The following is a 22,955-nucleotide window of genomic DNA, read 5'->3' on the forward strand; positions in this document are numbered from 1 at the left end:
TACAGAGAATTCCATCAGGTAATCCTTCCACACAGAATATACAGAGAATTCCATCAGGTAATCCTTCCACACACAGAATATACAGAGAATTCCATCAGGTAATCCTTCAACACAGAATATACAGAGAATTCCATCAGGTAATCCTTCCACACACAGAATATACAGAGAATTCCATCAGGTAATTCTTCAACACAGAATATACAGAGAATTCCATCAGGTAATCCTTCCACACACAGAATATACAGAGAATTCCATCAGGTAATCCTTCAACACAGAATATACAGAGAATTCCACCAGGTAATCCTTTCACACACAGAATATACAGAGAATTCCACCAGGTAACCCTTCCACACACAGAATATACAGAGAATTCCACCAGGTAACCCTTCCACACACAGAATATACAGAGAATTCCACCAGGTAATCCTTCCACATAGAGAATATACAGAGAATTCCACCAGGTAATCCTTCCACATAGAGAATATACACAGAGAATTCCATCAGGTAATCCTTCCACACACAGAATATACAGAGAATTCCACCAGGTAACCCTTCCACACACAGAATATACAGAGAATTCCACCAGGTAATCCTTCCACATAGAGAATATACAGAGAATTCCACCAGGTAATCCTTCCACATAGAGAATATACACAGAGAATTCCATCAGGTAATCCTTCCACACACAGAATATACAGAGAATTCCATCAGGTAATCCTTCCACACAGACCTCACCTCTGCCCAGTCCATACATACTGACAACCTAGGCGCTCAGACCAGGCGCTCATTTTGACTGTGCTCCTCATACAGCATTCCTCTGATATTAAATAACAAAATGGCTTTTTGAGTAATGCTAATATGTATATAGTTACAACTACATAGTGACTTCTGGCTAAAAGCTGCTCTTAGTATATACTGTGGGGCCAGCCATAAGCTAAGTATTGTCAGGTCACCCAAAGGAGGTTCTTTACTTCCAACCATTATCACCTGCTAGAGTAAAACTCCAGCATCGATGGTAAATTTAATAAGAGGCCTAAGTCTTCAGTAGTTTCCCCTGAAGCAATACCTGGTTGAAAAAAAAACCCACAAACTGAGATTACCTAGCACCACTCAGAACAGACCATTCAAAGGAAATGCCTAGTATTCCAACCACTGTAGATAGATAGGACCACCTGCCAGCACACATTCACTAGGGCACCCCTAGACAAATGGCAGCTAATTAGGGGTTCTAAACCTCAGAAACTCCTCACCCCACCTCTATTACTATAAAGACTCAATTCTAACTGAGCTCGGGGCTCTCCAGTTATTCCAATATGTTGGACATGTCGAGAGACCGAGTTTGCAAACTTGATTAAAATAAAGGCTCTTTGTTTTTACATACGGGACTCTTGGTTTCCTTGTTGGCTTTTGCGGGGACTTTTTGCAGATTTGGGCATAACATATACAAACTATTTCTTTGCCTAAACACATTCCTCTAATTTGAAAAAGAAAAATGCAGATGCTGAAAATAAATACGGAATCAGGAGAACGCCTCAAATATCCCTATTATTTGCTTCTGGGAACAGATTGCTTCTTCTTCCCAGTTGTTAGATTAAATGATACATATTTGATTTATTATGAAATTTAGTCAGGATTACCTCACTGTTAAAGTTAATTTCCCAAGAGCATAGTCTAAATATGTTGCTTTGAATTTCACCACCTCCTGTCGTCATCATCTTCTGAGATTTGTATTAATGTAAAAATGGCTGCTTTGAAGGAGGTGGGGGACTAACCCTGCGGTAAGCGTGGGGCACGTGACCTACAGCACAGACACTCAGGAGTGTGGATCTTCTCTCGGTTGCACGGGTGGTGACTGACATGAGAGGTGTGCTTGGTTTCCTATGCTGATCTTAGCTGGGGTCTAATTTCCCGTGCACTGACCATGCACGGTGCCGAGGGCGCGCCCCGTCAACACAGTTTTACTCCTGTGTTATGCCTGGGAACCACAAGCTAAGATGCTCGGGCTTTTGAGTACTTTAGCAAGATGTTAGTCAGTGACAGTAGGGCAAGCTGAACAGTGTCTGTCAAGATTTAATAAGCAAATGGCAGGGGAAATCTGTACGACCAGCTGATAGTTATTAGGAAGTATCAGCAAAACAATCTCTGAGAGCAACTGTTTTGAATACTGTCTCCCTAAATATAAAAACAAGTAAAACTTAGTTGAAACATATTAAATAGACTTTTAATAAAAAATTCAAAGAAGTGAATATACTAATATATTCCACATTTAGGTAAGAAAAACATGAGCAAATTTTTAAGTTCATATCTGTAGTAAGAAAATTGTTCCTATTTTTAAGAACATTTTCAAAACTTCAACACTGTGGATTCAATTATGACTTCTCCACCTTTAGAGCCAAAAGAAAAAGCATCAGCTTCTATGCATGTCCGAGATCCCAGGACACGCATAACTGCTAATGCTCCGGAGTCCACACACCCTTCAGACTCAGACTTTCCCGCAAGGGGCCTTACTTCAGAAGTACCTGGACCAGGGTGGGCTCTGGACACAATCCATGGATGGAAATCTTTCTCTCCTGGTCCCCAGTGTCAGAAATAAGAGCATACGATCATTTTGTCAAGTTGAGTGTGAATCCTAGAAACGGGAAGTCACTCAGGCCAGAACCCTGAGAACATGGTGTCTAAGATAACCAAGGCAGATGTGGGTAGATTAGTAAGAACAGCAACTAAGACAGGTCCTGAGTTGGAGCGTCAAGTCTCTTGCTTAGCTTATAAAGTATCCTGCAGGGAAACTCCAAGTTAGTACCATAAGCCACGTGAAAGCCGAGAAAGGGCTAAGCACACACACAAATTCTGGCAAGAGCAGTGTTCAGACATCGCATCACCTCATCCACAGAGCTGCGAGGTAGCTGCTCGCTGTCAGTAACGGAAGGCATCAGTTACTCGCGACCTCAGTGACATAAGCAGCATTTACTAAGGAAGTGGAATAACTTGACTCTTTGCTAAGTGTCTACGTGAAAACATATGGAAGAATTCCTCGTCATCAGCAGAAGACGCCCAACGAAAGCGCCCTTTGAAGGCTTGGCTAGAGTTTTGTCTTATTCAGATTTACTTCTTCCACCTGAGAAAGGAAGCTGTCAGTCTGACATCTTCTATCAGGGATTAAAGTGAAGACGCACAGGCACTGTGGACAGCGGTTCTGGTGCTAGCAGTCCTCAGTAAAGGGCGCCTGTCCCTGCCACTGACCAGACTATCCTCACGGAGTGCCTAGCTACACACCTCTGACGGCTCTGAGAATGCAGGGACGGGGTCAAGGAGGTGATAGTAAGTGCACCAGCTGTCCGTTTTAACCCCTCACCACTGGGCTCCTACAGCACTAGAACGAGAGTCTGTAAGGTGCGCTATGATCTTTTTCCTTCTCCATTGTACACATCTTCAAGACTTATTTCCCATGTCTACAGACTGCCATGCCCCTCCTGTCTTCTCAAAAGTATCTACTAGTAGCAGCCAAATCCAGTTCTGCGGCTTTCTCTTCCATCATTCCACTGTTTTGTATCCATGACCCTGTTTCACGGCTTCAACTATTTCCTGAAAGGTTACAATAACAAGGGATTTCCAGAGCTCTGGTTCAGTCTCTCTTTACATAGGGTATGTGACAGCTACCACATATATTAACACCACAGTGATTTCCCCTGCTGCAGACACTATCTTCAAACTCTGACCCGTAAAATGAAATCAAACTTTGGATGGAGTAGCAGTATCGGCAGCTAAAGTTCAGCATAGCCTACCAAGTCCATCCAGAGGCTGGCCTGCCTCCTCTCCGCCCTTCACGACAGCATGCCAGAGCAGTGGAAGGCACTGCATGCTGTCCTTGTTATTTCTGTTTCAGCCAAGTGTTTTTGTTGAGCTGTATGAACTCCTTGAGGGCACTTTATAGTCTTCCAAACATAGAAGTCTTTGTAGTACTTTGTCTTTCAAAGATGGCTAAGACCTGACTTCAAAGCTCATCACCTCAGCAACCTGCGAGACACTGTGCTCCTCTATCTATCGGAACACCTCCATGTTTTCAGCCACTACATCTGGACAATGAGTGACAGAAGCAAGAATTACTGGGAGGTTCTGAACATAAGCTTATCTCAACAAATAGATACAAAATCAGAAATTCACCAAAAGAATGTCAGAGTACAAACTGAACAATTCTGGGTTGGTAACTTTTCACAAAAGACAATTTCTAGGTGTTCAAATTTCAAAGAGACAGTCTTGCACAATCTAAGCGAGAACTTCAAGACCAAATCCAAATTTGGAGGCAATATCTATCACGGCATTTCTTTGGCTAGATTTTTATATAGGTGTTACAGTATCCTTGTAAATACTTCATTTAAAAGTAAGGTCTTAGTTCATGGCTGACTATCAAAATACGCACTCTTAAATTCACAATCTGCACCAAAGAGCCACCTCACCGAGAAAATCCTTGTGTGGAGAGAAGACAGCCACACTCTGTCTACATCGCAACTTTTCTCGCTGGCTTTCCACCCAGAGGGCAAACAGCTGGTACACTTTTAATCATGTAAGAAGCTTCCAGTGTCAAGCAAATTTTGTTTCCATGCTCTTTTCTTTACTGTCAGATTACAGACCATAAATGGCTTGCACTGCTACTGGGATTACAGGCCGTCTGTCGTCTCAGCACTCGGGCAGGGGAGGGGGGCGCGCTAAAACACTCTGTGAATTGGTAGCATACTGCCTGCCATCACTTCCCAGCAACTTATCATGTTAGGCCTCAGGATTAGGGGATTAGGAAAAGGTTTTATCAAAATCTGCACTGCTGCTCTGAAGGCAGGCCAAGTGGCAGAGTCCAAATTCAAGAAGAAAACCATACAAGCTGTGAACTGTATTTTCAAACTCAGGATGCCAAAAAGTGAGCTGTTTTATTGTGTGACTCAAGATTCATGAACTGAATATAAATTACATGCCTCCTCACCTTACTAGATGGGCCAACCTTTAGACCCGAACTTCGTTAAACCTGAACCAAATTAAAAATTAAATGCAAAGTAAGAAATCTAAAACTTCAGTGACTTAATATGGCCATGTGTGGAAAACCTTCAAACACATTTTCAGAATTGCAGTAACCTTTTGTATGTTTCAGAAGTTGTATCTGATTAAACAGGACCATCCATGCTGTAACAGAGTCACATTTCCTGCGTTTTCAAAGCTGCTGGGGACAACAACAAGGATTCTGGGAAGGACCAGAATCAGAATATTAGTATTATGTCTGAGTATGGTCATCTCACTGGGCCAGAATAGCATTTCTGGTAGTAACAGGAGAATCATTAGTTGTGAGGAAAATGAATGGCATTTATAATCTTGACAAGTAAAAAAAAAAAAATCACATTCATTAAGGAAAACTTTAATATTAATACTATTAATACATTCTTAATAATTTGCAGCTAAGAAGACTATTTTGAGCAACTTAAGAGTATGTTTGGCAATAATAAGATGATCCTTTTTATGCATAACAATTTTAATATTCTATATTGCTCAAAAACACATCTAAGATAAATTCCATTTTCATCCCAGCTCCTATTAATCAAACTACAAATCTATTTTTTTCAACCAAGTCTTTCCCTCTTTGTAGCTCATGGCCAAGCGGACGGTTACTCCTGAGATCCCACCACTCAGGAGGCTGAAGCAGGGGAGTTTGAGGACGGTTGTGCTATTATCAAAATCCTGTCCTAATCTCTCCCTCCACCCAAAAAAAGAGGATCTATTATTTTATTATATTACCTTTTACTCCAAGGGAATCCTCAACTAATTTTTAAAAATATATTCTAGCTAGCTGTGGTAGTGTACTTCTTTAATCCCAGGACTGTGGAGACAGAGGCAGGAAGATCTCTGGAGTTTCAGGCCAGCCTGGGTTTCATAGTGAGACCCTATCTTAAATATTAGTTAATTCAAATATCTGGAATTTTAGCTTTCAACCAAAATACATTAGAATATGTGAGAAATTAGAAACATTTTAAGTGAATGACAGACAGCATGTTAAAGTGTATATGCTAAAATAACACAGGGCTTAAAAAGAATGCACTTTAAATACCAATGTATTTGGTGTGGGTTTGTAAAAGCGCTCAGCAGGGAAGAGCACCTGTCACCAGGCCTGACAAACTGAGTTCAATTCCTGGAGGAAAGAAGGGACCAGCTCCCACAGTTACCCTCTGACCTCCACCCTGAACAGCCCTCACCACCCACACAATAAACTAAGAGCAGACAGGACTAGAAATGTAGTTCAGCAGCAGACCACGGGCTCCGATCCCAGCACTGAGGGGAAAGTATAAAACCACGTGTATCAGCCTTGCTTGAGAGGCTAGACTAACAGCAAACTGTCTCAAAATAGGGAGGGGAGAAAAACTAATAAACTAATCAGAGAAGACAAAGAGCAGATCAATTCCATGCTCATTCTAGAAAATCAGTGTACTTTATCCACCTTAAAGTGTGGGCCAGTTACACGGGGGAAACGTAAGCTAGCAACCAAGGACAGAACAGAAAGCTCGGCCTGCAAGATCCCAGAGGAACGACTGGCACAATGCGAAGCGACCTATGAAGCCCCGTGTCTTAGATCAAACAGGCAAACCTGGGGTGGGAGAAGCACATTTCACAATTCACACTAGAAAAACATGAACATATGAAACACCATCACGTGTGCTCACAAAATGAAGTATACCTTGAATCGATGTAGTAACAACAGGAAGTACTTAAAAATCTTTCCCCAAGAAAATCTGAAGCCCAGATGACTTCTCAGATAAATTCTTCTAAATATCTTACAGCAAACATGCAGACCAGATACTACTTCCTGCAGGGTATAGGAGCAACATTCCCAACCTACTTCAAACGGTCGTCATGTTGAATAAAACCTGTAACCAGGGTTCCAGCCTCTATATGGTAAAATCCTTTAAAACTAGAAACAGCGATAGTTTTTAGATTAAACCCATGATGGGAGAGCTGGCCGCTCCTCCATCCTTCCCACTGCCCCCTGCACCTGGAGAGCTGGCCGCTCCTCCATCCTTCCCACTGCCCCTTGCACCTGGTCATCTGTATGAAGTTAACTAACTCTGCCAGCCTAGGAAATACTGCATCTACTAAGCAGGATTCCTTCTGTCCTTCAAGTTCACTGTGCCAGCCACCTACTGAGGGAAGGGAAAGACTGGCATTTGTTTGCTGACATTCTTACACTGGAAGACAGAGAAAAATCATGACAAATGTGCAAAACTATAAAGTATCCCCAGTAATGAAATATACCACACCTAAGAAATATGATGCCACTTGCAATTAGAAATAACAGGAAATAAAGTGGATTTCTAAGACGCAAACAGACAAAAAAAAATTACAAATATTTTAAACTAAAAGATCAATCCAAGATGCACAGTATCCTTATACTAAAAAAAACCACAGAAAATATATATTTCAGACTGAAAAGACTTATTAGCTCTCCAGTATAATAAGTAATAGAACTGATTAGACCAGAGTAATGTATCTTGAAGACTACAAGTTAAGATGCTAAAAGCGTCCAAGGAGAAAAGGTGGCAGGGTCCAAGTCCACATCATGACATCACACTTCTCAACACCTTGGGAGAAGGACCAAGTGAAAGAGAACCTCCAAACTCCAGAGAAAATTCCAGCCCTGGCAGCCTGGGTCAGGAGGATCTAAAGTATAAACCCGATTTGAACTAAAAACAGAGATTCCCCTACCCACCTAAAAAATTAAAATAAAAATAGAAAATCACAGAAAAAATTATGCAACTTGGAATTGTTTTCTCATCCAAATTGTCAACCAAGTGTCAGCATGCTTCCTGATATAAGGGAGCTTCATGACTACGTATGCCATGCATGAAGGAAAAAAAGAAAGAAAAACCAAAACACCACAGTTGCTTTATCAGAAAAACAAACAACAACAAAAGAAACAAAAAAAACCAAAACAAACAAAAAACTCCAGGAGATCCAAAAACTTCCGCAAAGACTAAAAAGCAAAAGAAACCACTAAGAGAGTATGACAACCATGAAGCAACCAATTCCAAATGGAGAAATTAATAGAGTACCTAATAAACTAAGCAAGCAAAACCACAAAAATCACAGCAATAATCAGCAACAAAAAATCATAGCAATGCATCAGGCATAGGAACCAACAGCAGAGACAAGAGACCCTTGCAGAGGGGGTGACTGTGGCATGCTGAATCTGGGAGATGAGGAACCTTTACACAGACGAAACTGTACCTAGACTGGGCAGATGGCACAGCAGGTAAAGTACTCGCTACACAAGAGGCAGGACCAGAGAAGGTTCAGATCCCCAGACCAGATAAAGTTGGGTGAGTGTAGCAGTGTCCTGAAATCCCAAAGGCTGGAAGGTGGAGACAGGGCATTGAAACCATGAGCGAGCTGGTTAGCCAGAAAGGGTGAGCTCTGGGCTCAGTGAAAGACCTTGCATCAAGGAAGTTGGAAAGTGATTGAGGAAGATGTCCAAATTCTAACATAAAGTTTTGAGGGGTAGGTTTTTGGTTTTTTTGTTGTTGTTTTTATTTTTTTTTTTTTTGCATGTGGCATGTGTACTGGAGATCAAAGGCATAATAAGTTCTACTACTGAGAACTACACTACTGAGCTACACTACACTGCCAGCCCCAGAAATGGTATTAGGAGGTTGCAGTCATTTATTTGAACCTTCACTTTATTTGGCACATGACTGTATATACACAATCAAATGTATGCACATGAGAAGGGATAACAGTATAAATAATCTAAATCTATGTGTGTCAAAATAAGAATCTTACACATGCCATCTAAAATCAATTTGGGAGGAGGTTAAACAAAAAATAAAAAAATTTAGCATGATATATTAAAATGCCAGAAGTAAATAATTATCTCTGGAGAGTTTTTTAACAAAAAGGAGATAGGGAAAGATCAGTCGTGGAAGATTTTCTTGCTAAATTTGACATTTTAACTATGTGCATTATTTATATTATTTTTAATTACATGTATGTGCCTGCATCTGTGTGTGGTGTGTGCACAGTGAGTGCAGGAGCCCATGGAGGCCAGAGCTGTTGGATCTTCCTAGAGCCGGAGTTATGAGAACCAAACTCAAATCCTCTGAAATAGCAATAAGCACTTCTAACCACTAAGCCACCTTGAGTCCCACATTAAAATAAAAATTATTTTAGTAATTTTTAAATTTTAAAATTATTTTACAAAATAGGCTGGAAAAAGATAAAATTTAAAAATCAGTTAAAAGTCTTAAGGGTTAAAGCTTGTACTAGCTAGTTTTACGGCAGCCACAATCATTTTGAAAAAGAGAATCACAGCTGAGAAAATGGTCATACCATAGAGCCTGTGGACAAGCCTGTTATCTCTCCCCACTTGCCTTCAAAACAGTCTCTTTTTCATTGTTATTGCATGCATACATGTACATGTATATACATACTTATTCCTAAATACAACCTGCTCAATCTCTAGAATGTTGCAGGGCTGACTATATGATACTGGATAACCAGTTGGTGTGCTCCTCCCTGGGAAGACTATTTCTTTTGCTCTCAGCATTTCTTAATAGTTTCTAACAATTTTTTTCTCTTTTAAAATAAAAGATGCAGTTTGTAGTGATGCATGCTTGATATCCCAGCATTGGAAAGGCAGAAACAAGATGAAGATCTCAACCTTGAGCATGGGCAACATATCAATGCAATAGCAAATATGATAGATAGATAGATAGATAGATAGATAGATAGATAGATAGATAGATAGATAGATAGATAGATAGATGAACAGATAATGGATGGAAGGACGGATGGACGGAGGGACAGACAGATGGACAGACAGACAGAAGAATGGACAATTTCCTAACAAAACCAGTGTAAAGAACATTTGAGAGAGTGGTTCCTCTTAAATACACATTAGTATTAGACTAATTTTTACAGCATTTTGATTCATAATTGTACTGTTTCAATTTTACATAGTGCCCTCTGTATGATTTGAGCTACTCAGACTGTATCTAGCAGACTCAAGGACAATGGTTAGTGCGCCTGCTCACTCTCTAGTGCTCACTGCTCTCACTAGAGATTTTTCCCTCCCACACACAACTATTTCCTGAAGTTTACGGGGAGGTTAATTTTAGTTTCAGAAGATTCATTCTTCTACAACTAGAGGAAAAAGAATATCCCCCATATCTATGTTTACCTAAAAATTATATATTAAAATGTATTTCTACGCTTTTTAATACCTAGGCCAATGGTAATATCTACTATAGATTTTCTTTATTTTAATTAATCTTTGAGTCTGAAAAGTATCAAATTAATATTGCTCTCCCAGCAATCCCTTCTGTCACAGGCACACTTACTCCTTTACTTAGTTTGCAAATCAAGTCATTCCAGTATTAACAATGCTCATGTTCATGCTGGGAAACAAGTTCTAGAGTGAGGGCATGTTTATCCTAACTGCCCCAGCACCGAGGCCTACTTAGGAGTGCCTTCTGTAGATGCCACAATGTTTTCATACAAGGACTACTGCCTTAGCACTAAGACACACTTAGGAGCGCCTTCTTAGATAGCCACAATGTTTTCATACAACGACAACTGAGTCATTATTGGGTTGGTTACTGGGCAAGATCAAACACAAGTCATGCCTTCAACCCTCAAAAAGCTTTAAATCTACAAGAGAATGTACACAAAGTTAAACAAAATGACATCAACCAAGCTCAATTTGTGAATATACTGTTAATTATAAAATCCCTAAGTCAACATGAAAATAAGGGGGTATGCAGAATAGAACAGTCGGTGAGTGTCCTGCAGTTTCTGACTTTCAGCCTCATTCTCCCAGGTGGAGTGAGAGCGCAGACCCTCAGCAGTGGTTTGCACAGGTTATGTGCAAACCTAGGCAGGGTGACAGATGCCCACGAAAGAGCACAGGAGAACTAATCCTGAAACTGGTCTCTGGATCAGGATCCCAAGTCACTAAGTCCTCACACTCTTGCAGGCTGATGGGGCATTTCTGAAATACAATTAGAGAAAAACAATGCCCTCGAATGGATGGTGGCAGTGTGCGCAAGCACAGAGAGCAAGTGAAGCAGACAGAAAGTTAGCTGCCTGTCCCTGTGAAGATGCTATGTCACCCATGCAAGTGAAGAAGTCAGACCACCTTCAACAACAGCAAACAATAAAACAAGAACTGCAACAGCAATGGGAGACAATCCCGATTATTGCTCTATATTCATTACTATTAGCAATAGTATTAGAATAATTTTGCATAGTGAATACCATCAGCATTCAATGCCTGAACTGAAATCAAAAGAAGGATATAGCAAGAGTAGTTAAAACAAAGTGATGTGCCAAAGACAAAAATCAACTATAAAGGAGCATGGATATGTTTGGAAAATGCCAGATTTTTAAGCAAAGTTAAGTATAAAAATATTTTAAATGTACTATAAATATAAGATATTTTCATGTAGCATTTCTTAAAAACGAGAACCCAATAATAACTGGCTAAAAGACTTATGCTTCTACCACGTGAATCAGCATTTCCCCATGTTGGCAAAGATACAATAATAACACTGTAGGTCAGACATTAAGGAAGACAAAGATGGCTAACAGCTGACATAATTTCCCTTTTCTGCTTTCTGGACCTAACGCTTGTGTCTTACTTCTTTAAACCAATGCAGTTTTGCTGCTGTTGTGCTTGCACATTTCAAGGACAGTGATACAGTGATGTCACACATGTAACTTGCCTGAGTGGGAAATGAAAGGGACAGAACCAAAAGGGTCTTCCGGAGGATGGCTACGTGGGGCAGAGGATGGGTCTAGATTCTTATCTGAGGGTGCGCTCTCCTCGAGCCTGTCTGCAAAAATAAGATCAAACAAAAGAAAAAATAAAATAAAATAAAGATGGTTTTAAATGAAAAGTGATACACAGTATAAATCAAAGAAAAAACTAAAGTAACCGCCTTTTTGAAAAATATAATTTCACCGCCCCATTCTTAGAAGGACCGAGGCTGTTTTCTAAGGTTGGATACATATCTGCTGCTACAAAAGCAAGTTTAACAGTATTAATCAGGGCTAGGTTACATTAAACACAATTTACCTAATAAATCAGTCTGGTTCACTTAATACTAGCTGTCTACATTTTATAACACAGTGAACTTAAGTTTAAACTCTTATTACAAAGACATATTTAGCAGACTTTCAACAAAAGCCTATAGAAAATTACAAATGGTTATCATTCATAAAATTGGTAAATTCTAGTTCTCAATAGTCAGAAAAAGAATTCATTCTGTTTCACATAATTAGTCTCTTCTCCTAACATTTTGTACGCTATTAACACACATGCGTGCACGTGTGTGCGCACACACACATATACAGTGTATTTATTTATTCGTCCAACAAATGCCTGAGTATTCTGTACACACCAAGCACAGCACTGTTCTGAGCAACTGGAATGTAACACCAAACAAAGGCAGTCCCACCCTCAGGTAGTTCATATGCTTACATGAGAAATAAGCAAGTAACGGACACAGCATGTTCGAAACTAATCAGCTATAGAAAAAAGTGCAGACAGAAGAAAAAGAACAAGGGGATGGGCGGTGACAAAGAGTGCCTGCTAGGTACAGCGTATGAACCTATCCGTGCTGGGGAGGCAGACATCACAGGTGAGAAGGAATTTGCTCTCTCCACCCCCTGGCTGTGGTTTTATTCCCCTGCACTTAGGCTCTCTGCACTGGGGATGCTTACACACACCAAACTAAGAACTTCCTGACTTTTTTATAGTCTCTCTTTCCTGATTCTCAGCAATGAAAATTATACTATTTGAAACTTATCATGAAAGAGACCTTAGACATTCCCAGTAGATCCTTGTCCCATAGCCAATAAAACAAAACAAAACCTCAAATTCAAGTTCATGCTAGCTTGTTTTCAAGAATTCTTTTGGTGAGAAAATCATCTTGTGTTCAATTAAACTTTAAGGGACGAGAGAATAGGAAGGAAGTAGCCAACAGAACTGACATTCTAAGAATGAACGTAGGGGGCCTTGATTCACATTTTCACAACCTACTATTGAGGGATGAAGGGTTCCCAATTCCTTGTAGTAGGAAGCAATGATTGCTCAGGAAGGACAGACAGCCCTAGCCGTCTTTTGGGGTAACTGTAAACCGGAGACTATGCACGGTATCAAAGTCCTCCTAGAGTCCTGTCGTCTATACGCCCTCCAGATTCCATCAAATAGCAGCAGGGACAAAGGAAGCAGTGCAGAAGAGGATAGCCCAAGTGACAGCCACAGCAGCGGTTATCTAAGGAAGACACTCCTGAAATCCAGACAACATGTAGGGACTTAAATATGGAGTGGGAACTGCCTTAAACATCAGCACTCTGTCGGGAGTCTAACAAGAGCAGCTACTTCCCCTGTTACCCAGGCCTAGAAATCAGAATAGGAAATGTGAAGTTGGGAGCCTCCACTGCAATGCATTCTCTAAATTTACCAAACACTGTCATATAACAGTGGTCCCCAGATTACGAAAGTGTTAACACCACTACCACGCTCTTTGAATCCTCCTGTAATCAATACATTATCTTCAGCAATCAAGTAGACTGTGGTAAATACATACAGCACTGTGCAATTATAGCGAAGAAACGGACTTCATGTGGGAGTGGGCTAGGTTATACACAGGGTCCTCATGAGGGAAAATGTTGGAGATGCTCTTGTATGAAACTCATTTACTCGATTATTTTCTAACAGAAGTCAGAATACATTTATAACAAAATGAATCACCTTCTCATTGTTCCACAAAAAAACAGAATCAATTTTTAACAAAATATTTTTTTAAAAAAAATCACTTAAGGTTTCTAAAATTCACATAATCTGGGTCTCAGAACACAGAATACAAAACAAATACACATTAACTTATTATACAATCAATTACCTAGAAATAAAAACAAAATTCTCAATGTGGAGCTACATTTTAAAAACCTATTTCAAATGAATGGTTTTCTCTCAATTAGAACAAGGCTTGAATTTGATGCAAGAAATTTATCTCATTATGCCTTACAAAAGAATTGTGTTGGCAAGTAAAGATGATTTTTTTCTCAGGTACTTGACTGATATAGATGATGAAAACACAGGATTTTAAAATTCTGAAAACCAAGTACTTTCCATAATACCAGCACATAATCCAAATACTTGAGAAAGTATTTTAAGTATGCAGGTTAAATGGATAATGGCTTCAAAGAAGGACTAAAGGTTAACAAATCGGGCTGTAAGAAGCAGTATTTATGGAGACTTTACAGCCAGTCTAATGTGCCTGGATCATAGTAGCAGGCCTGGATCATGGTGGCAGGTCTGGATGTGCGTTAGGAAAGGGTTGTTGTGGGTATTTTACCACAAACTAATTAGAGATTTACAACCATCTTATTGTGTCTTCAAAATTATACAATATACTCAGTAAAACTGCAAAGCAACCAGGGTTCGGGTTTCTGTTATTCCTCTTAGTTATTTCAGATGAAATTTTAAACAGACAACAGTAAATCTATTTGTCCACAAATGAACCTCCCATTGCTCTTAATTAATAGTTACAAGTATTTTCCCAGTTTACTGCTTAACATATTAAATTACTGTTTAACACATTAAACATCATAACACATAGATTCCTGAGGCTTACAAATTAAATCTGGATGCTTTGGTAAAAAGACAATGACAACAGCAAGCTTAACTTAAAAAGAAATCACTGAGACAAACTTTATTACTAACACTTAATCTTGGTTTAATGTATTAATATTAAGAAAGAGCCAGTAAAAGATTCTAGACCATAAATTACACTCATTTACACTAAAAGTTAAAGCAACAATAGTTTTTTATATGTTAAATGCCTGTTATAGGTAATCAATGCCTGTTATAGGTAATCAATGATTTTCCTAAAGATCACTAAAAATTTTATCCATTACTAATATTTTGTTTTAATATCTCAAAAATGATGCTATGACTTTAAAATTACTTCCTATATGAAGTACACAAGTCATATATACTTTTAGATGACATTATCTTTTTTCTAGTAAACAAATAGCCTTCATAGGAAAATCTCGAATGGTCATACAGCACTGAACTGCGGCCACTCTGCAGCCAATCTCTCACTTCCAGTGGCAGTGTGTTCTCAAGAGTCATAGGAAGGTGGCGGTCTCTCCCCAGAAAGCATTTCATTAACCAAACACATTTGATTTTGCAAACAACTCTGGGAAACGGTTAGTAAATAGGTGTGCCAAGAAACAAGGGTACAAACAAACTCTGTGGTGTTCCAAGTAAATTATTTCTTCATTTTGGGAAAGTTGTTGGGGACAGAAGAACCAAGCAATAATGAACAGTCACCAACTCTCACTGCACAAAAGTTCTAGAAGAAGCCCTTGCCTATCAGAATGACTTAAATTCTAGCATACAGATCAAATGTTGGATACGCTACTGCTGTCCTAAATAAACATCAAAGATAACCATTATAACTAAGTAAAGCTATGGAAAGAACTGCGCTTGAGTCCATGCATTCTACAGGTCGATCTCTGAACTTCAGAAGGCCCACTACTCCTCTTTGAACTTCAGCCCGCTCACTCAATGTTAATGTTTTCCACCTGCTTTCCGCTGCCATAGCCCCATCTGCAGTTGGCATTGTGTGCCCTTGACTCTGATTTGATTTTTAATTTACCAAGATATCACATGATTTAAATATAATTTCAAAATGCCAGCTAGATACCTTAAGATCAGGGGATTGCTCTTATTCCCTGTGTCAAAACAATTACTTCACTTAGTGCCCCCTAACAACCCTGTCCCATTTATCCCAGCTTAGAAGGAGGCAGGGTGCGACTGATGGCAGCCAAGTGGCTTCACTGGGGATCTACTCTGGTAAGCTTTCTGATCCTATGTGCTGAAGTAAGAGGAGAAGCCCCGTGGTGGTGGTACACATTGCTCAAAGCCACTGGGTAGTTTGCAAAGGACAGTGGTTGTTCCCAGCCTGACCACTGGTCTTTCATTTGGGACCTGGCATCTTCTAGGGCAGTCTGAGCTGCCTGTGAAAACAGGTACACAAGTGTATGTCAGTCATAGATGCTGCCTATCTTCAAACTTGAAAACAGTTGTTCCAAAATGTTAAATGACAAAATTATACATGCAGTCGTGTTCACACACAGTTCCTGCCTATACCAAACAAATATCACATTTTATAAGACAAAGAAATAATAAAATCCTTTACCTAGTGCTGGACCTTTTTAAGGATTATTTAGTGATTTTTTTTTTAACTCAGAAAACAGAAAATATTTGGCAAACCCTTTTCAGTGCAAATTAAAGCTGGGAGGGTGCATCTGCTTTTAAATTAACTCTAGGCTGGGGAGAAGGCTCAGCTAACACACTTGCTGCACCCCTGTGAGGAGACTACAGACCCCCAGGACGGGGGCACAGTGGCCACCTCAACTCCAGTGTTCGACAGACAGACAGGAGATTCCAGACAAGGTGATTAGATAAACCATATTTTTTATTTGTGGGTTCATCTGAGACTGTCCCTCAAAGAATAAAGTGAAGAGGGATCTAAGATGACTGACTCTTCAGGCCACCACAGGCATTTACACACATGATTGTATTACACACACACACACACACACACACACACACACACACAACACTAAAATAACCCTACAAATGACACACACTTGATGAGCTCCTGGAACCCCTTTGACTATTCTTCAAGAGATCATTTATATCCTTTTTTCAAAGTCGTGTTTTTGGGGCTACTTAAAATAAACTACAGGAAAAATGCCAAACAAAAATGTTGATTTAAAAACTTTTTTTTTAATATGAGGTAAGATTGGTTTTATCAAAGTTAACAAATGTATATCAGGGGCTTAAAATTCATTTTTATATCCATATTTAATCACCAATATACAAAATACAAATTTAGATTAGATGCCAAACATGAATGCCTTACAGGAATCCCTTACATGAATGCAGGCCATCTGTGAATTTTACATAAAATACATACTAATTCAGACAAAGCATTTCATTTACTAAATGTGTTCATAAAGCTAGTTACCTATATAAAACAGAAATTAGAAACTGGGAGCTATTTATCAGGCCCTTCTTTTCATATGCAAAACATGAAAACACACTGTGCATATAGGTATATATATTGCATACACATATATGTATACATATATATACATACATACATATACATACATACAGAAGTCTCAGACACTAGAAAATCACCTACATTTTCCACAAAATGAGCTCCTTCCCCTTATTCTTCAGACCTGTTCAGAACACCCATTCTTCCAAAAATGAACACTTCTAAAATACATGTGGCAAGTCTCGACGTAAATATTAGGTAGTTTGAGAAAAGGTAATGATTCCAAGTGAAAACATTGAGATATGAGATTTAAAGTGGAAAAGAATTTATTTAGCTTTGGCCATATCAGGACAACAAAGCAACCCCTTTATGTCACCACTCATTAAAAGGACACGACACAACATTAGCATAACGTAGCCCATGTTTTCTCGGGCATTCTCATGGGTGCCCCAGATCCACCATGTCTTCTACTGAGTGTGCAACAGAGAGCTGCAAAGCCATCAGGAAGGGGGAACTGACAACGTCCTCTACTTGAACATCAATGTCCCATGTTTTGAAGGTATTATGAATTTCACATACATAGACAGTAGTTTTTAAGGGTTAGGATTATCAGCAATCTTGAGTTTATTAGCTACTACCAAGCAACTAACTTCTAAATGTGCGACACAACACAGTGTAGGAGTATATGAAAGAAAGTGACCTGAATTTTCTTTCCCTCAAGTGCACAGAAACAATAGTCTCTGGCCTGGCCGAGTTACAGAGCTGTTATTCTACTGGGAAGCAAAATAAGCCTTCAAGTGTCCCTTACTTGATCTGAGAAGGTCGAACTCTCGGTCCAGCAGCTCCTCTTCGGTTAACTTGGAGAAGTTGTCTTCTCCAAAAGGATTCCAGCCCGACATATCAGGTGGGTGACTTACAGTCTTCTCGTCTGTAAAGCGTGGGACTGCCTCCTTCTCAGCAACTGACCTAGGTGAAAGAGAAAGGAAAATGAATGAAAAGAATGACGAAACAATTGAGAAACCGCCAGTGCTCCACTTACAGTTTAGAACTCTCAGAAAATAAGACCTGGAGTACAGGATGGACAGACAACAGCTGTAATCTGAATCGCCTTCACACAGCACACAGCTCTATAGCCACCCGTGGATGGCACACTTGGTGTGTTTCTTTCTCAGCCCCTTATTCCTCAGCATTCTAGTCCATAAGAAAAGAATATAGCAGTCAGGCAGTGGTGGTGCACACCTTTAATCCCAGCACTCAGGAGGCAGAGGCAGGTGGATCTCAAGTTCAAGGCCAGCCTGCTCTACAGAGTGAGTTCCAGGATAGCCAGGGCTACAGAGAGAAACCTTGCCTTGAAAGAAATTAACAAGAAAAAAAAAAGGACTACAGTATAAACTTTATGGGACTATTGAAAAAAATAAATAATTTAATATACATAAAGCAAAAAGTATCTGGTTTAGAAAACAAAACAACAACAAAACAAAAAACCCAAAAACAAGCAGTTGGTATACGTTGTTGCTCTTAAACAAGCCATAATGTGAAGATAAGTAAGCATACCTAACAGCATCCAGGTAACGACTACTGAATACTGAACAGCGACCCTATACCTACACCTATCCTATATCATATGTGGCCACATGGAGACACAACAATGAAAACTATACTTCCTACCAAATGTAACAACCAAAAAGAGACGACCTGCCTGCTAGCTCTGCCTTATAAACAGGCCAATGTAAACAAGGGTTCTTTTGTAGACACACAATACATCATTCATTGTGTTGAAAGTCCTCGGCCTGAGTCCAGTGGTTCTATGGAATTTATCCTATAGGCCTATTAGGTTTTACGAGACAATCCAAGCCTAAAGGCATCTTAACCCAAGAGTGCCTGGGTACCCTCCTCACTCCAACCAGGAGCAACAACACAGAATGGGACAACAGAGCAAAGTTATCAGGTCTCTTTCACAATCTGGGCCCAGAAGACTGACAGTGGGGAAAGAATTCCATTGTTAAAAGAGCTTAATTTTATAAGCCTTAGCTAGAGGTGATGTAGGCTGTGAATATGTTTTATTGCTAATGGTTAATAAAGAGGCTGCTTCTGGCCAGTGGCTTAACAGAGTAAAGCCAGGTGAAAGAGATCTAAGGAGAGAGAAGGTGGAGCCAGGGTGAAGCCATGTAGCCCTGCGGTAGACAAAGGATGCTGGAAGGAAATTTACCCAGTAAGCCACAGTCATCTGGCGATACACAGATTAATGAAGATGGGTTAGTTTAGGATATAAGAGCTAGCTAAAAATATGCTTACGCTATTAGCCAAATAGTATTGCAAATAATATAGTTTCTGTGTGATTATTTCGGGTCTAAGCAGCCGGGAACAAACAAGTGGCCTCTACCCAACAGCCATTCCCAACACATGGGTAGTAGAAGTGAAAACAGAGGCCAAAGGATAGCCTTTAATCCCTAAATTCAGGCCTGCTTGTCTTAGAAGAATGTTTAAACAATTATTGAAGGCTAGAAGATACAAAAGGAAAAGAAACAGTAATTTACTTGTAACTAAATAGACTTACTACTCAGTAAATAGAAACTGGGTATGGCTAAGTCATAAATCTACCTTCATGTGGCAGAATCTCAACTCCATTCCCAAAATGTTTTAGACTTGCGGAGTCCTTAAAGCACACAGCAGAAGGAAACTCGGAGAGCATTTCCCTTCTGTGGACAGCTTTTCAAACTGTCTGGCTTCCTACCTGAATCCTTCTCCTCCCAGTCCTGGGACGAATTCAGAGATTCTTTGTGGCACACTACTCAACAGAGTGCCACCTTAACCTACAATTTAAAGTAAAGTACAGCTCCAAGTCTGGGGCCAAAACCCCACACAGAGTACTCAGGACCTTAAACTGATCTCCAGCACTGGGCTGGAAGTGAGGGGTAACAAATCCTTTATATTTCTCTCTAATATGAATGAAACCTAATCCTTAATCCCACATAATTTTCTTACTACAGCTAAAATGACTTACTTTACCACACTGCATTTCTTTCAGTGGCCTCTGATTTAAATGGCTGTAAATAACTAAGAGCATTTGAACAAGTTAAAGACATGGTAATTTTTGTTATTAAAATCTGTACAGAGATGCTGGAGAGACAAGCAGTTAATAGCACTTCCTACTCTTTCAGAAGATCTGGGTTCAGTTCCCAGGACCCACACAGTGGCTCATGGCCATCTGTAACTCCATTTCTAGGAGACTGGTGCCCTCCTCTGGCCTTGGGGGAACCAAGTACCTAGATGGTGCACATACATATATGAGGGAAAAACACTCATACACATAAAATAAAATAAATAAATCTTTTTAAAACTAACACAGAGGCTGGAGGTACAACTCACAGGAAGACTGTGCATTTGGCATACGCCAGGCCCTGGCTTCAATTCCCAGCACAGACGGAAAGATCTCTGCTAAGACACTGATGAGAGCTGGGCACAGTGGCACATGTCTTTAATCCCAGCAGAAGGCTAAAGCAGGTAGAGCTCCAGATGGGGGCCACTCTAGTCTATTAGCATGCTCCAGGACAGCCAAAGCTACACAAGGAGACCCCACATCACAACAACATAAGACACTGATGAGGCTGGTACAGGAAAGACAACACTGACTTTTAGGGTCACTGACTCTGGAAGCACAACCATGAGACTGGAGTACTGACTGTGCGACCTTGGATAAAGGGATTCATGTTTCTGCTGTGCAGGGCAGGCACTATCTAAACTTTTATTATTTGTGGTTTGATTTGCTGCGGGGGGTGGGGCAGTGCTGGAAAGTAAACCTCAGTTGTTGCCACATGGACTTCTAATGAAAATGCAGCTTAATGAGCATATACCAACCAGCATCCAGCAAAATCTGCGATTCTAGTAAGAAAAACTATCTCCTCCTTGTGGCAGAGGGACTAATGTAACACATTTATTAGACCACTACTTGCATTTCATAGTTTACATCCTACTGGATCGAGTTTGTTTCAAGTGTGTATATTTGGCCTTAATTTTCTTATGATAATGCTACTAATGTATTCTAGAAAAGTGATGAGAAGACAAACCAAACCTAGAGTGAGCAATAACACATAGCAAAGCGTGATTTGTACCTTTAAGTTCTGTTCGCCATCACATTAGCTCTCACAACTCAGGTCCCTCTATTTCTATTCCAAAAAAGAATCTCATTCATTTTTAAAAATCTCCTTCCTGGTGTCACCCCAGCACATAACAGATCCCTGCCATTCCTGGTGTCACCCCGGCACATAACAGATCCCTGCCATTCCTGGTGTCACCCCAGCACATAACAGATTCCTATCAATCTTCTTCTTTTCCTCTTCCTCCTGCCCTTCCTCTCTCCCTCCCTCCCACCCTCTCCATCTCTCATCCCCCCCACACACACACAACTATGACTAAATGTACACTTACCCTCTTTAGACACACACAGTATGAGGTTGTCCCTCATGCCCACTGTCTATTCAAATTCATGAACACTCTCTCTCTCAGCTACTGTTTCAAAACCTGAAACTGTGTTTAAGAGCCTCTTTGGTGTTCTAGTAACGAGCTTATTAGCTAATTTCAGTCTTGTATTTAAAAGCAAATCCTAGTGATTACAGTAGGGTGGGAGGGGTGTGTCTGTGTGCACATGCACACTTGTCCATCTTGTTTCTTGATACTGGGGCTCATCAGTTAGGTTAGGTTGGGAGCTCCAGGGATCCCCCTATCTCCATCTCCCCAGTTCCGAGATTATGGTGTGTGCCACCACTCCCTTCTTCTTTTAATAAACCCTGAAGATCAAAAGTAGGTCTTTGTGCCTATGTGGAAAGTACTTTACCAAGCTATCTCCCAACACTTAATACTGGCTCTTAATCCCAAGATCCTAAAGTACTTAACACAGTAATGTCACATCCATGTGTGAGAAACTTTGTATTGAAGTTCTTCAATTTATTGTAATGAGTTTCTATATAAAGTATCCATACAATATAATTCTAACCAATATATCTGGATAGTTACAAGTCGCTATTTCCCAACTACACTAAATTTGCTACACATGATATACTTAAAATGTTTGTCCCTGTATAGAAAAATTATATAAATTTTATGAATAGTCAAGTTAATTGAAGATAGTAATAACACTTAGGTAGAAAAAGTTAACCTGTCTACAAGGGTTGTTTATTTTCAACTACTAAAAGAGTTTTTGGATTTTGCTTTTACTTAAATTACAAAGAATGTTTTGATGTGCACACCAACAAATTCCTCAGCCTCAATGTCCTCAGGTTACACTCTGCAAACAGCAACTGGCAGGAGCACTAGGTGGTAATGGAAGGAAGGAAGACACACAACAGGGGACTGGGAGGGGATGAATCAGCTCTACAGGAAGACGAACCGGCTGAATCAAGAGCCACTTAGTGGGTTTCTCATCAGTATCACCCCTTCCATAGTGAGTCCCTGTGCGGTCACTGGGAGACACTTGCCTACTGGCACCGAAAGAGGCATCTGCTATGGTTCCAAGCTGGGCTGGAAGTGATGAAGCGTATGAAATTAAGGCTGGTGAGAACTCTTGAGGGGAGGTAAGATACTCGGGTGATGCCAGGTGCTGAGGCTGCTGATGGTGCTGAGGCTGCTGATGGTGCTGAGGCTGCTGAGGCTGCTGAGGCTGCTGATGGTGAGCTAGCATTTGTTGCTGCAAGAAAGCCTGGTGATACTGCTGCATCTGAAACAAGAAACAACACAACCCACGTTCAAGTCACCTCAGCACTAACCAGTGTGTGCCTCCCTTTTCCCATGGAGACAAAACCAGAAACCCCAAAAAAATAATCGAGTATTTAAAGAAGTAGCTGTTACCAG

At 40.2% G+C, this 22,955-nt stretch overlaps 1 protein-coding gene across 3 annotated transcripts in view; it reads right to left on the reverse strand.

Annotated features, from left to right (window-relative positions):
• Bmp2k (BMP2 inducible kinase) overlaps positions 1-22,955 on the reverse strand; it is a 96,219-nt gene that overhangs the window by 6,999 nt on the left and 66,265 nt on the right. For 2 of the 3 annotated variants that reach the window (XM_085691599.2, XM_087908850.1), the window contains exons 13-15: positions 22,583-22,821; positions 17,917-18,074; positions 11,748-11,858 (exon numbers count right to left, since the gene is read on the reverse strand). In XM_085691599.2, the coding sequence (XP_085547725.2) occupies positions 11,748-11,858; positions 17,917-18,074; positions 22,583-22,821 (508 nt within the window). The remainder of the gene's footprint in view (positions 1-11,747; positions 11,859-17,916; positions 18,075-22,582; positions 22,822-22,955) is intronic. The other variant, XM_085691600.2, reaches the window with a different exon arrangement.

The sequence above is a fragment of the Myodes glareolus genome, chromosome 8 (assembly GCF_982192425.1).
Source record: "Myodes glareolus chromosome 8, mMyoGla1.1, whole genome shotgun sequence".
Lineage (NCBI taxonomy): Eukaryota > Metazoa > Chordata > Mammalia > Rodentia > Cricetidae > Myodes > Myodes glareolus.